At 48.3% G+C, this 16097-nt stretch overlaps 1 protein-coding gene across 1 annotated transcript in view; it reads left to right on the top strand.

Moving 5' to 3' along the window:
• The first annotated feature begins 953 nt into the window (after nucleotides 1-953).
• Nucleotides 954-16097, top strand: part of KCNK13 (potassium two pore domain channel subfamily K member 13) — a 70977-nt gene continuing 55833 nt past the window's right edge. Inside the window, exon 1 of the mRNA XM_079949133.1 lies at nucleotides 954-2185. Within this exon, the coding sequence (XP_079805259.1) occupies nucleotides 1840-2185 (346 nt within the window). The 5' untranslated portion in view covers nucleotides 954-1839. The remainder of the gene's footprint in view (nucleotides 2186-16097) is intronic.

The following is a 16097-nucleotide window of genomic DNA, read 5'->3' as shown; positions in this document are numbered from 1 at the left end:
GTGGTTTTATATTCTGTTGGAAGCTGCCCAGAATAGCTGGGGCAACTCAGTCAGATGGACTGTGTATAGGAATAAGTTGCTGTTGTTGTTGTTGTTGTTGTTGTTGTTGTAAGAGCTACTGGTTCCTCATCATTGGTTGACTTCCAGGTTTATCATGTTGTGAGTGCAAAATCGTGGTGGGGAGCCCACTTTGAGACCCTTGGAGGAAAGTTGGGCTGGAAATGGCAATACTGTAACGCATCAAGCAGAGACAGGCAGAAGGCAGAGAGGCTAGCGACCTTTAAAACTGGAGCGTGTCAGCGGCTGAATACAGCAATCTTCCGACTAACTACTGTATTTGTTACATCGTTAAAAGGATCGCAGTCCTCCGACTCCAAGCTGCTGGGAGGCTGGAGGATCCCGAGACTTTACTGGGGGAGAGAAACATGGGCTTGAAGGCACCTGTTCCTGCAGCCTCTCTCAACTTAAAGACCCTCTCGGGCGTAACAGAGGCGCCCCGCAGAAATCTCTCTCGGCCGAATCAGGACCGATCCAGAGACAAGCTGGTCCCCTCGGGGCTCTAGCAGTGCGGAGGCGGAGGCAGGATCCTGCAAACCTTGTTTTGCCCGCGAGGACCGGCTGCAAAGCAGGGAGGAGATGGCGCCTGGCTGGCGGCGAGTAGCACAGTCCTGCTTGCCTGAGCTTCCCAAGAAGAGCATCCTTAGGAACATCCCCGACAGGTGTGAAATGGCACAGGCAACCATCTTCTCCATCCATCCGCGCGGGACCACGGTCAGTCCCCGGAGTCTTTCCCTGCCGCTGCCGGAGTCTAAACCCGGCCCGAAAGGGGTCCGCTTCCTTCCCCAACCCCTCGCCTGCCCCTAGCGTTGCGCGCTCGGAAGAGCAAGGAGCTGGGCGCCCGACTTTTCAAGTGGAAGAGGTGGGAAGGCGCAAGGGGGCTGGGGCGAAGGTCCTTAGAGGAGTTGGCCGCAAGTTCAAGGTCTTGGGAAGGCTGAGCTCCGAGAGCGGCGTCGGAGGGCGGAGCTGCCCTTGCCTTAAACCTCGGCGCAGGTCGTGGGAGCTGCCTTAGAGGGCTGGAGAGGAACACAGGAGGAGGGGGAGAGGAAAAACCCGTCGTGGATTCAGGGTCAGACCGAATAAAAGATGCCGGGGCTGAAACCGTCCCTGATCTACGCTTGGGATAGGTCAGCGCGGGCTGTGTTGGCTCGCTGGAGAGAGAGAAATGCGCTCTGCACATGATCAGAGAAACATTCCCTTGTTCCTTTTGAATCACGTCGTGTTTGGCGAGGCTCTCTGCAGAAAGCAGGCTCCGACGCCGCGCGCACGACGACTCCCGAGAAAGCTGAACTTCGGGGCGGAGTTCGTGTTTTGTCAATCGCGAGCCGGGCCACGTGCTCTGTAGATCGGAAAAAGAAACTGGCGGGCGGACCGCGACGAGAACTACTTCCCCGAGGTCTGAGGAGCGGAGGTTGGGACTGCAAGAGCCCTCGACTGCCAGCGGGCGGTACTACTCGGGAGCAAGCCTCCCACCCACCCAGCCACCCGTCTCTGCCTCGGGGGACCACTGAACTCCATCCAAGGTAGGCTCGCCGGCTCCACGGACGGGACCCCTGCGATGCCCTCGTGGCCTTTCGCTTCGGCGCCCTGCTCTGCCACAGTCGCCTCGGGGAGTCCGGGGGCTCCGCTCGCCGTCGAGGATCGCGTGGTTGCAGCTGCCTTCGCCGCCGCCGCCAGGCTCTGGGAACCGGCAGCCAGCCAGCCCGCCCGCCCGCCCGACGTGTTGCCCGCGTGAGATGGGCCTCCGGGGGGCGCCCCGGTAGGGCGCGCCGTCGGGCGGAGATGGGGTGCCGCGGGGTGTGCTGCTGCCCCGCGCCCGGCCTGTGCGCCTTCAACGAGGACAACGCCCGCTTCGCGCTCCTGGCCGTCCTGATCGTCTCGTACCTGCTGTGCGGCGCGGCCGTCTTCTCGGCCCTCGAGCGGCCCACGGAGCTGCGAGCGCAGGAGAAGTGGCTGGAGAGGCTGGAGAACTTCTCGCACAGGTTCAACCTGACGCCGGCCCAGCTGCAGGAGCTCCTGCGCGAGTACGAGGGCGCCTACGTGGCCGGCATCCGAATCAACAACACGCTGCCCCGGTGGGATTTCCCGGGGGCTTTTTATTTCGTGAGCACCGTGGTCTCCACCATAGGTAAGTGGGAGAAAGCCGCGGAGGGGAGCGCACGGTCGCGCCTCTTCCCTGCCTGCCTCTCCCTTTTCTCTTCCTCCAACGCCAAGAAGGGGCGTCTCTCTCACGCCTTGGGCTACTACTTGCGAGCACTTTTCCAAACCAGAAAACACTGTCATGTACGAGGGGGGGGGGCGAGTAAAAAGCACATGTGCGTTTCACTGTTCAGTGTTGGAAGCTGTGATGGACTGGGTATGCTCTGAAGAACATGCCTGTGTTATTGTCATATCTACATGGAGGATTTTGTGCTTAGAAAAGCATCTCACTTTCATCTCGCTAGGGCAAAGTCAGGCTCACTTTGGGAAGTCCAATTTTAATGCCTCTGCATTGGCAATGCAAGTGAATTTTCCAGTAATTCTTCCTTTCTTCCTTCTTTCTCTCTAGGCTCTGTCCACCTGCTGTATGTTTTGCTTTTGCTTTTTTATAATATTTCCCTGAAGTACTACCAAGCTACTTTATTCCTTTATTAACTGTATGTTAGCAATGACTGGTTTGATCCGTTTTCACTGTTGGTTCTGGTTTTTTGCCTTTGTGCATGAACTTTAGTTCAGCTGCCCAGAGGTGTGAAACCTGTGAAAAAGTTTGGGGGGGTGTTACATGAGAAATGGATTTGTTCAGATGTTTATAACTACATTTTATTTTTGCATTGTATTATTAAGACCATATGTGAATAGGCCCAGGATATAAATCCTCCAAAATATATTTCCCACCCCAAGCATTTGAAAATATTTGTCCTTGATGAGCTATGTTATGATATAACAAGCTTTGACATTAACCGAATTGACAAGTCTCTGTAATAATAGCATTTAGCTGATGAGATTGACTTTTAAAGTATCCCAGCTGTGCAGTTTTCTGCTTTTGACAGTGAGCTCCACAGGTTATTTCATGCACAGGACACATTTTCTTTCATAGCTTGGGTTATTTACAGTCTGGTGTGCGTAAGTGATGTCTTTGAGACATCCCACTTAGGCTGCTGGTGTATTGAGGCTACTTCTCACTCACGACACTGACAGCGCTTTTGCTTTTCCTGCATTTGAGGGGAGATGTGAATGTAAAAAACTACTTAATGGCTGGATTCAGTATGGAAAGTGAATTATACAAACTCCTGTGGGAAAGCCCTGTAAATGGCTATTGGCAACCTGCTATCTGGAGGGGTCCTGTTCAGAATTCTAGCCAGCCAGCCTTGCCCTTTTTCAGGATATTCCATTCTCCCCTCTGCAATCTACTAGCATTCAATATCCACTGAGCATGTTGAGTCCTCACTGAAATATCTCCCCTTTGTTTTCCTTCCTAAAAATGATTTATTTATAGCTTACTTCTGCAAACTTCTGGGTTTCCCTGAGCCAGCTGGTACTTCCCTCTTGTGAATGGATTGTCCCATTTTGGCTGTATAAGGATCTGCACTGGGAGAATGGACTCATGAATTTCATATGAATGGATGGGGATGGGGAATGTGTGGCTGTTCTGGTGTCACTGAACTACTGCTCCCATCATCCCTGGCCATTGGTCCCATGCTAGCTGGTGCTGATGGGAGTCGTAAATAACAACATGGGGTGCTGCTGCTGCTGCTGCTGCTGCTGCTGGGTTTCCCTATCCCTGTTTTGTATAAGATGGATAAACTGTTTCTGACAGCATGCCACTGAACACCAATTGCTACAGCAGGGAGAGGCTGCTTGTGTTCAAGTTCTGCATGTAAGTCCCTAAGAAACATCTTAGGTTGGACCTTTGATCCTGCAGGAATCTAAGAAACTGCTTTATACCATGTTAGACCATTGGGCAGAGGTGTACCTAGGGGTTGGCGAAACCAGCCCCCACCGGGGGTGTAGGCCTGAGGCAGGGTGCAGCAATCACCTATCAGGCATTGGGAGTCCTCCCAAGACACCTGGAGCTCCTTCTCCCTCAGCTCAGGGAATCCGCCAGGATATCCAGCAGAAAAAGCTGCTGGAGGGGACAACGGGACTCACTGGAGTGACTTCTAGGCAGGGAGCACGTTCCTCCTATCCAGGCAACCTTGCCTGCTTCTTTCTTTCAGCGGGCAGGAGGGATGCCAGTATAGCTCTTTGCCAAGGGCACAAGGGACCCTGAGTATGCCTCTGCCATTGGGCCATCTAGCTTATAACTGGGGATACTGACTTGCAGAGGCTCTCCTGGGTATCAGGCTGAGAGCATTTCTAGCTCTTGAGAGCCAGTGTGGTGTAGTGGTTAAGAGTGGTAGACTTGTAATCTGGTGAACCAGGTTCGCTTCCCCGCTCCTCCACCTGCAGCTGCTGGGTGACCTTGGGCCAGTCACACTTCTCTGAAGTCTCTCAGCCCCACTCACCTCACAGAGTGTTTGTTGTGGGGGAGGAAGGGGAAGGAGAATGTTAGCCGCTTTGAGACTCCTTCAGGTAGTGATAAAGTGGGATATCAAATCCAAACTCTTCTTCTCCACCTAGAGATGCTGGGGATTGAACTTTGGAACCTTTTCCATGCAAAGTGTTTGCTCTACCACTGAGCTGCAGCCCTTATGTTCCTAAATGGTGCTGCTATTCAGCTTCACCCATGCAAGAGATGTTGACCAGTGCTTGTAAGGACTCATCAACACTCATATCCCACCATGCTTTTCCGGTTTGTATCAGGGTTCTCTTCACACCCACCCACACCCGGCTACTTTCCTCGTGGAAACCAGCTCTTTAACGCTCTTGGCAATCCTCAGAAACCCGAATTATCGTTTGCTCCGATTCAGCATTAGAGAGTGCATTTTCCTGGGGAAAACGGGGGGCGGAGGAGTGCTTACGCTGGGACTAGGAAACACAGGTCTGAGCATGGAAAGCATGGGCAGAAGCCTAGTGTAGATGAGCCTTTCGTGTCATTCATGGAAATGAACATCAAGAGATGATGTGTCAGTGTAGACAGGACAGCTTCTCAGGAGGTCTGCAGGTGCCACTGAGGTTAAAATAAGAAAACCTGAAGCTTTACTGGTTTTCCAATTGGCAACCAACACACATTCCATCACAAACCTTCTGAGTTTTTGCAGTGAAGGCTAAGCCAGCTTCTTACTCTTCACCCCTTCAGCAATGACTTACACCTTCTTCTGCTGCTTCCAGTGGCTGTTGCTCCCAGTTATCTTAGGGTCTGGAGTGCTATCACAAGCAACTTACACAGTCAAGTGATGGTCCCCAGGGCTGGTAGCAAAGTCATGAACTGGCCCACTCCACAGTTGTTGTTGTTGTTGTTGTTGTTGTTGTTTAAATAGACTATTTCTGCTCTAGAAGACAATTGCAGAATTTGAATTTGCTGCAAAACGAAGAAGACAGCAAGCACACTTACATAAGGTTTTTGGGTTTTTTTAATGCCATGCAGGGACTAATGTATTTGTAATTTGAGACATTTCAATGAAATTGGCCACCAGGCACCTCATTTCCTGTGTAGAATAGTCATCAGTGAATGATGGCATCTGTAGAACACTGCTTTGCAGGGATTCAAACTTAATGCTGAGCCTCTGTGGGTTGCTTTTGATGGTTTGGAATACTTTTTTTGAAGCTGGGTGCTGGGTAGAAATCTCTTTTATGTGGGCTGAGGTATACGTTACATACACATCTGAACCAGGGGACTGGTTTATTCTTTTACTCCAAACCACAAAGTGAGATGCAGATGAGATTTTATAAGCATGGCTTACTAAGGGGACACAAGTGGTGCTGTGGTCTAAACCACTGAGCCTCTTGGGCTTGCTGATTAGAAGGTCGGTGAGCTCCTGTTGCTTTGTCCCAGCTTCTGCCAACCTAGCAGTTCGAAAACACACCAGTGCAAGTAAATAAATAGGTGCTGCTGTGGTGTGAAGGTAAATGGTTTTTCAGTGCGTTCTGGCATTTGTTACAGTGTCCCATTGCACCAGTAGCAGTTTAGTTATGTTGGCCCCACGATTCAGAAAGCTGTCTGCGGGCAAACGCCAGCTCCCTCGGCCTGAAAAGTGAGATGAGCACCACACCCCATAGTTGCCTTTGACTGGTCTTAACAGTCCAGGGGTCCTTTACCTTTACCTTTTTTTACCTGCTATGCCCAAACCAGCCCACTTAATAAGACTACACCATTTAAGTGATTAATAAACCTCTACTTAAAATTTTAAATTAGTTACAAGTCATGGTCTTTAGGCGCATGGTATAGCAATCTTACCTGAAGCTAAATGGGGCCGATATGGATTTATTTGATTTAACATTTGTATTCTGCTTTTCCAACAACAAATGTTGAGCTCACAGTAATCATTGTAGCTTTGAAAACACTACAATATCAAACATATAAGTAAAGCAAACACAACAAATTCATCAAAACAATTAATACAACTGAATGCCTGGATAGGAGACCTTCTGGGAAGCTGATACATGCTGGTTTGAGTTCCCTGGAAGAAAATGGAATATAAATCAAATTGTTCAACCACTTAATGAGAAGTGGTCCCAACAAAATCAATCAGAACACTCTAGAACAGCCTTCCCCATACTGCTGTTTTCAAGATGTTTGGACTGCAACACCTGACACCAGTGGTGTAGCTAGCCACTCAGGTGCCCGGTGTGGCACGCAGCACGTCCTGCAGCCGGGGGCGTGGCGAGCCACCCATGGGGGCATGGCAAGCTGGTCATGGGGGTGGGGCGAGCAAAGGCAGGGCACGCTGCATGGAGCCTCTCTGCAACCTTCCCCATAGCTGTAGGGCAGATGAGGCAGTGGGCAGACTCAAGCCCCGCGCTGCTCCAAAAAGCAATGTGGAGCTTGCAAGCAGCCGGCCACCGCCTCCCCCTCAGGAGAGACGTGTGGCTCTGGCACTCTGCAGGCCCCGCGGTGTGACGCCCAGTACCCCCTGCCTCTCCTAGCTACCAGTGGTGTAGGAAGGGGGTGTGGGGGAGTTATGTTTTCAAAAAAAGTGTCGTGAGCCCAGTTTTTTTTTTTAAAAAAAAAAAAAACGCACACCCCTTCCTACGCCACTGCCTGTCACCCCTTGCGATTGGCCATGCTGGCTGGGGGTGATGGAAGTTGGCGTCCAAAAGTTCTGGAGGAGACACCAGTTTGGGGAATTCTGCTGTAGTACAAATAAGTGTCCCTTATTCCAGTCCTAAATAGGCATAAGTAGGATTTCTTAGGTATGGTTTGCCTTCAGTCTACCACACACTCATGAATCTAAAGCTTGCTTGTTTTTTCTGCCTTTCAACTGATCTTTCTCGGGAATGGCTTACTCACTGGCTTATTTGTAGCGATACGCAGCTATGAGCTGAAAATCAGTAGTGCTGAAGATCTTCAAAAGAGACATGGACTCTATGTTCCCAGTAATAAGTAGTTTTTCAGGAACAGGCTTTCTTAAGACACATTTCTATTAATAATAAAACTCCTTCGTCACTAATACACCTTGATATATGAGGAGGCCATGGCCTCTGGCTGCTTCACAGTTTGTTTAGTTGATAATAGATGAAACAAAGTCATAGATTTGTCAGAATATCCACCTGAAAACCACTGAGCTGCTACTGCTAAGTTTCCAATTAGCCAAGCCCCAAACTGGACTCTCATCATCACCTCATTATGGGCAAGAGTAATTAATTATTATGAAACGTAACTCTTTTAAAGACAAATGCAAGAAATTGTGATAATGAAAACTATCCTCCGTAGTTTATCTAAGTTGGTAAGAACATAAGGAGACATTCTGCTCCCCACAGTGACCAACCAGTTGCCCATGGAAAGCTCATGAACACAACATTTGCCAGCAACCAGTATTCAGAGACATGCTGCCTCTGACATTTACTTTCCACCTTTCCCAATGAGACAAGAACATAAGAATAGGGTGCTGGTCCCGTGGGTTACCCAAGAGGCGAGGTCCAAGTCCGGTCCATGGTCAAAGGTGCAACATGGAGGCAGTCCGTAGTAGCTGAAGCTGGGTGTAGGGCAGGGAGCCAGGGCGGGTCAGGAGCTCTGGCAGAAAAGCAGGACAGGGTTCAGGCAGGAACTAGCAACCAACAATGTTGCTCCCGCAACTTGGGACTGGGGCTGGCTGGCTTTTATATGCCCCGAGGCATAGGGCGGCCCCGATCCTCTGGTGACTCGCCTCTCCTGGCCTGGAGGCGAGCACTCCTCCTGCGGGAACTTAGTTCCCTCCGCCTCTCTGCCCTGAGCCTCTGTAACTCAGGAAAGACTGGAGGGTTACCGGACCCAGAGGCAACCTCAGCTTCCTCTGATGGGGCTGAGAGTGGAGCACCTGCAGGCAATGGGTCCTCCATCACCTCAGGAGCCAGAGCAGGCTCAGCTGATGCCTGCACCTGAGGATCTGGCACAGGTGAGGACCCTTCAGGCTCATGCCCCAACCCCGGCTCAGCTGGTTCTGCAGGGCGGGGGATCCTGTGCAGGCTGGGATCCCTCAGGTTCAGCATCCGAGTCTGAATCACAGGCCATCACAAATAGTACTGCTGGATCAGATCAAAGGCCCATTTAGTCCAGCATTCTGTTCTCACAGGGGCCAACGAGATGCCCATGGTAAGACCACAAGCAGCGCAACACTCACAATTCACAGCCACTGGAGCTCAGAAGCAAATCACCTCAGAAGCAAAGCACACAGCCATCATGACAGTTACTGCTGTTATTGTTGTTATTTATTAATCACCTTCTGCATATGTCTCAAGGTGATATAGAGAAAACAGTTACAAAACAGCTCAAAAAATAACAGAAGCTGAGGTTAAGAACAATATAAAACAAGACATCAGCGGTAGATTCATTTAACTAGGAAAACCATTGAAGGTCACATTCCCCATGAAATTTTTTTCTTCTGTTTTAAGACAAATGTTAAATGAATAGGGCAAAACAGCTGCAAAACCAAGCCTATCTTTGTGTGTGTGTATAGTATTAATGCAGTGGTGCCAAATTGCACCCAACATTGCGGGGGGGGGGTGTCCATCGTGCATCATTCTAAATTAAAACACTTTAAAAGGTAAAGGTAAAGGTACCCCTGCCCGTACGGGCCAGTCTTGACAGACTCTAGGGTTGTGCGCTCATCTCACTCTATAGGCCGGGAGCCAGCGCTGTCCGCAGACACTTCCGGGTCACGTGACCAGCGTGACAAGCTGCATCTGGCGAGCCAGCGCAGCACACGGAAACGCCGTTTACCTTCCTGCTGGTAAGCAGTCCCTATTTATCTACTTGCACCCGGGGGTGCTTTCGAACTGCTAGGTTGGCAGGCGCTGGGACCGAACGACGGGAGCGCACCCCGCCATGGGGATTCGAACCGCCGACCATGCGATCGGCAAGTCCTAGGCGCTGAGGTTTTACCCACAGCGCCACCCGCGTCCCTAAAACACTTTACATTCTATTTATTTTAGTAGCAGAAATTTACACATGTACCTGTTTTGCATGGGTCTTTTGTCTGGATTATGATCCAACTATGCTCCCTATAATAAGGTTCTCTTTTCCTGTCAGATGCCCAAACTAACTTTTTGAACCTGTTGCCTCCCACACATCTGCTTCTGTTTCTATTAATTAACTGTGCGCTTCTGATTTGAAAATACTGGAATAAAGGTATCTGAAAATATATCTGATAGCAAATTTCCACAAGTTTTTCCTCTTGATGTCAAAATGTGTTTCCATGGCTTATCTAACTAGAACAGGAACAAAGGGGAACCACTTCCATTTGCTTTGCACTGTTTAGAAAGATAACAAATTATGATGGGGAATATACAGTTTATGCTGGTATTCTCTACCCCTTCTATTCTCAGTTGGTAAGACCCTGTAGGCAATATAATTCTTAAGTCTTCCTGTCAACTTGCAAAAGTAGTTTAACTCTGTGTAAAGCAGACCGGGACCAGGGCTTCTGAAAACTATAAATATGCATCTGAAATAAATTGTGCAGAAGTGTTGTCTTCTTCAAGTGGCATTCTTTGCTCATGAAAGCCACACATATATAGAGGACTGCAACGATACCCACCTGGGTTCACAAGCAAAGTTGAATCCTCAACTTGAAAGAGCCGTGTGACACAAAGGCCCAAGAACCTTTTATCAACAGACTAATGGAGTTAGGCATTTGTTCTTTCTGCCAGTCTGCATTGCTCTATGTGGGTGAATGACAAAAAATATTTGGACAAAGCTGCTCTTCTCGAATCCCATCATCTATGAACATTGTGCTAAATCATCCTTCAGCAACCTGGTGCCCTCAAATACTGCTTTGGGGGTATTAGCCTGGGCAAATCGGTAGGTGGGATGTGTTTTATATTTTTCTTCTGAGCCATAGAAACACCCTACAGTCTATTTTTGATGCATTTCCCCCTTAGCCAGGCTCAGAGGCTGTAAATACAGTGGTACCTCAGGTTACATATGCTTCAGGTTACATACGCTTCAGGTTACATACGCTTCAGGTTACAGACTCCGCTAACCCAGAAGTAGTGCTTCAGGTTAAGAACTTTGCTTCAGGATGAGAACAGAAATCGTGCTCCAGAGGCGCAGCAGCAGCGGGAGGCCCCATTAGCTAAAGTGGTGCTTCAGGTTAAGAACAGTTTCAGGTTAAGAACGGACCTCTGGAATGAATTAAGTACTTAACCCGAGGTACCACTGTAAATCACATTGGGAGAGGTGGCAAAGTAATATGGGGACTGTTTGTAGCTTTGTAGCAGGGATTGAAAGCCTTTTTAGGGTGGGGCAGCTAACTTCCAGTGTTGAGTGTGGTCATCCACATTCTACACATGAAGGTTTGCACATACACCACAGACACGAGGTTTATTCTAAGCTCCCCTCCGTCCCATGCGCAAGCAGCCAGCACACTCCCCACCCCTCACCCTTTTGTAGTGTCCTGCTGTATGCTAGAATAAGCCCTGCATACAGGACATAGGTAAAGGTAAAGGGACCCCTGACTGTTAAGTCCAGTCACGCACGACTCTGGGGTTGCGGCGCTCATCTCATTTTACTGGCCGAGGGAGCCAGTGTTTGTCCGCAGACAAGCATGACTAAGCTGCTTCTGGCGAACCAGAGCAGCGCATGGAAACACTGTTTACCTTCCCGCTGGAGTGGTACCTATTTATCTACTTGCACTTTGATGTGCTTTTGAACTGCTAGGTTGGCAGGAGCAGGGACCGAGCAATGGGAGCTCACCCTGTCGCGGGGATTCAAACTGTCAACCTTCTGATCGACAAGCCCAGAAAGGTTGAAACAGGTTGGCAGCCACTAGGGAAAGCTTGGCGAACCATATCAGGCCTGCAGGCCAGTGGTTTTCTCATTGTCAGTGGCATGCGGTGATTTTTTTCACGGGAACAGTTAGGGCCAGAGGTGCTAGCTTGCAAGGGCTGTGGTGGGTCAGGTTGATGTTATGCGTGTGATATCCTGATGTCATGCACACGAGCTTCATGTCTCCCTCCCTAAGCTGGGCAGAAGCTTCCCGGGCTTTGTGAAGGAGGTGCCAGGGCTCTGACAGGATGCTGGAGCCCTCCTGCCTCCATCCAAAAGCCGGGTGGGGCGGGCTTTGGGAAGATGGCAGGACGGATCTTGGACCCATTGGAGCCTCACACCTCCCTCCCTAAGCTGGGCAGAAGCTTCCCGGGCTGTGTGAAGGAGGCGCCAGGGGAACATTTAGAGGTCAAACCTAGTCCAGGGGTCAGCAACCTTTTTCAGCTGTGGGCCGGTCCATCGCCCCTCAGACTTTGTGGGGGGCTGGACTATTTTTTTTGGGGGGGGGGAATGAATGAATTCCTATAAATAACCCACAAATAACCCAGAGATGCATTTTAAATAAAAGCACGCATTCTACTCATGTAAAAACACGCTGATTCCTGGACCGTCCGTGGGCTGGATTGAGAAGGCGATTGGGCCGCATCTGGCCCCTGGGCCTTAGTTTGCCTACCCCTGCCTTAGTCCAATGACCACACACCACTGCTCATTGTGTTATGTTGGGTAAATTCATGTGTTCCGGGGGGGGGGGATCTAATATGAGTATGAACTGTGTAGACCAGGGCTGGAGGACCTCCAAGCCTCTCTAGCTGGCTCTGATAATTCTCCTCAGGCTGCTCACCTTCTTCTGACACCACACCTCTCACTGGCTCTGCTTTGCGCCCTGTTTTTGCCTTGCTGGATTGCATCCTTGAGCTCTGATCATTTCTCTTGTTCTCTAGGTGGAACAGAGAGGCGTGTGCGCAGAAACCAGCCTTCTGTAAATTTGTCCATTTTGTTGCTCTGCTTGTGCTTTGTTTTATTAATTCCCAGCTCATCTCAAACACCGCTCCTCCCCCTCCCCTCCCCCAGGAAAAGTTTTTTTCACAAATAAGTAAGGCATTTAGAATTGTTCCTCGATTCAGCACACAGCAATCTTTTGTCTTATGTATCTTTCTCAGGCTCTTCTTACCAAGTTACGTTTCCCAGGCTTGGACTGTGAAATTTCTAACATTGCAGAACATGTGAAGGCCACTTGCTTGATTAATAATAAAATAAAAATGGTGCTTATTTTAAAGAAAAGAAACAAAAATGTTTCTCTGTCCCACTAATGGACCTCCTCTCCCTCCCACACCCAGTTATGCTGGCATCTTGTTAGTTAATGGAACCAAAAAAGCTAAAGAGATATTCAAGATGGCTCCTTGATGAAGCGTGACTCTGGTTGGAAAGACTTATTTAAAAATAAAGTTTTGATGAACTTGTTTAAGCTTAAAGATAAGACAGTGTATTTTATTCTTGTATATGTGCGTGGTTGCTTTTTAATTTCATTATTTATCCTCTGAGCTTTTAGGGTTGGACAGGCTCTGTATTAAACAACACAATAAAAGTTAGCTATTTCCTAGTCATTGCCATTTGCATTTTCATGCTGCTGTTAGAGTTGCTTTTTAACTATCCAGATCCATCCTAATCACAATGGTTCCTAGTCTGTTGCCAAAATGTGACATGTTCTGGTAACAGATCTGGCACCCTAGGACTGAACAATACACTGCATAGATGACTGTTTCCAAATAGTTTGCTCAGTGCATGTTGACCTGGAAAACTAAGCACTGTGACTTCCATTATTTTGCCTAAACCTACAATAACCATCATCTTCCGAGCTGAATGCATGCTGAGTAGCATTCTGCAATCTACGTTGGAGGCTAATATCACATAATGGAATATATACTAATAAGACAACAGTGTTTTGTTTGGACATACATGGTGCCAAGCACCCCCAATTTAATGTTGAGAAAATTGCTTTTGTAATTGAAGGTAATAGCCAAATTTGCTGAGAACATTAGACATGCCGAGTGATTTGGGACACATGTGCACACACAAAGGTACAAGGAGAGGGGGAAATGGCAAGTTAATTATAGTACTGTTGTGTTGCAGTATATATTTTAACTTGGAAACTGTCACCGTCTAATTGTACAGGATTTTGGAAGCGGGGACTTTAGGGGAGTGATACAGGAAACTTGAGATAAGAAACATGGGGAAAGTCTTGGTGGTGTTGCAACACCTAGAACAGTGTTTCACAAATTTGGGTCTCCAGCTGTTTTTGGACTACAACTCCCATCATCCTTAGCTAGCAAGACCAGTGGTCAGGGATGATGGGAATTGTGGTCTGAAAACAGCTGGAGACCGAAGCTTGGGAAACAATGTGCTAGATAGAGCCTCCTTGTGTCACCAGGATCCTGACAAAGTCTGTGGATGCAGCAGAAATACACTGTGGCAGTTTTCGCAGGGCAGGCAAACATTACCTTTGCTCCCACGTCACAACAATAATATCTGAAGCTTCACATTATGATTTGATTTTGTGCTGGTCATTCATTCTGCATCTTGTAATTTTACAGTGTTTTTCCCCCCATTTTTTTTTAATTGATTTTCCACATTTTTCACATGCACAGTTTTTATTGCACAGTGGTACCTTGGTTCTCAGACGTATTCTGTTCTGGAAGACCATTTGAGTTCTGAAACGTTCAAAAATCAAGGCGCAAAGGGTTGTCTGCAAATTTGGTTGAGAAAATTGAAAAACACACAGCGGAATTCGTTTTACTTCTGAGGCACGTTCAGAAAAAGAAGCATTTACTTCTGGGTTTTTGGTGTTCAGGTTCCGAAACATTTGTCAACGGAGACATTTGAGAACTGAAGTACCACTGTATAGCATCACTGTATGTTTTTTATGCATTGACAGTTTGTAAACACTCTTGAAAAATACATAAATGGTAGCGTTCCCACACCTGCAGTCTTCCTGTATCATGACATCTGTGGGTCACCAGATGCTGGATAGCTTCCAGCAGCATGGTCAGTAGTAAGGGTTGTTGGGAGTTGTGGACCAGCAACAGCTGGAGGCCCACAGGCTCCCCAACCCTGTTCCATGTTAATGCTGCTGCTATCATGGGGATTAGTGGGAAATACTGGGTTTTCCCAGCCATTCTAGGCGGCTTCCAACAGAATATTAAAATACAATAGTCTATTAAACATTAAAAGCTTCCCTAAACAGGCCTGCCTTCAGATGTCTTCTAAAAGTCTGGTAGTTGTTTTTCTCTATGACATCTGGTGGGAGGATATTCCACAGGGCGGGTGCCACTACCAAGAAGACCCCCTGCTTGGTTCCCTGTAACTTGGCATCTAACAGTGAGGGAATCGCCAGAAGGCCCTTGGCACTGGACCTCCCTGTCCGGGCAGAATGATGGGGGTGGAGATGCTCCTTCAGGTATACTGGATCGAGGCCATTTAGGGCTTTAAAGGTCAGCACCAACACTTTGAATTGTGCTTGGAAACGTACTGGGAGCCAGTGTAGGTCTTTCAAGACCAGTGTTATGTGGTCTCGGCAGCCACTCCCAGGCACCAGTCTAGCTGCCGCATTCTGGATTAGTTGTAGTTTCCGGGTCACCTTCAAAGGTAGCCCACATAGAGCGCATGGCAGTAGTCCAAGTGAGAGATAACCAGAGCATGTACCAATCTGGTGAGACAGTCCGCGGGCAGGTAGGGTCTCAGCCTGCGTACCAGATGGAGCTGGTAAAGAGCTGCCCTTGACACAGAATTGACCTGCGCCTCCATGGACAGCTGTGAGTACAAAATGACTCCAAGGCTGCGCACTTGGTCCTTCAGGGGCACAGTTGCCCCATTCAGGACAGGGAGTCCTCCACACCTGCCCGCCTCCTGTCTCCCCAAAAGAGTACTTCTGTCTTGTCAGGATTCAACCTCAACGGGCAAGATGCTGGGCTTCTGGCACAACTGATAGTGTAGGAACCAAGGGCAAGTGGCAGCGGCAGCACCACAGAGGTATCATACACAGGTCTTTAGCTAGCAGCATGCCGTGCAGAAGAGGGACGTTCAGTGACCCTAAAGTTTAAAAAAAAACCATACCATCTGCAGAATAGAGACTGCTGTGGGTTAGTTGAACTAGCAGTATGTCTTGGAAGCTCCTCTGAAAACAAATGACAACTAGTCTCTGTTGAAGGCTTTAAGCTGTAAACCAGGACACTTGAACTATCCAGTATAATTACCGATAGACACCATGTTCCAATAAGAAATTTACTTGGAATCAGCAAAATGGAAAGATTTTCTAAGGAGTGCTTGCACTCTTCATTCCCCCCCCCCCCGAGCTGTATTTCTGATAAAATTATGTTATTTTAGAACTCTTCTTCTTTTTGTAGTCTTCTGTTCTTGGAACAAAGAGTGCCATTGTTACGTTCTTCACACCTTCTATGGTGGTACTATCTTATATAAGGACTCTCTGATCTTGTAACAGTCTATAACCTCTCCTTTTTTTCTTTTTCTTTTTTAGAATGTGCTAACGTAACTTTGCCAGTATGCTTTATTTTATTAGTAAAGAGAAGTCTTGTTACCTAGGGTTGGTGCATGTGTTTCATTTTGTTCTGTCTTTATCCCTTTTCCAGAATAACTCTTCAAATGAGATTGGGTTTTTTCCCTCCCAAGAGCTGAAGAGCATCACAGTAGCTACAGCTGTAATCTT

The sequence above is a fragment of the Podarcis cretensis genome, assembly GCF_951804945.1.
Source record: "Podarcis cretensis genome assembly, chromosome: 1".
Taxonomy (NCBI): domain Eukaryota; kingdom Metazoa; phylum Chordata; class Lepidosauria; order Squamata; family Lacertidae; genus Podarcis; species Podarcis cretensis.
The sequence above is the reverse complement of the archived record's forward strand: the minus strand, read 5'-3'. Positions and strand labels throughout refer to the sequence as shown.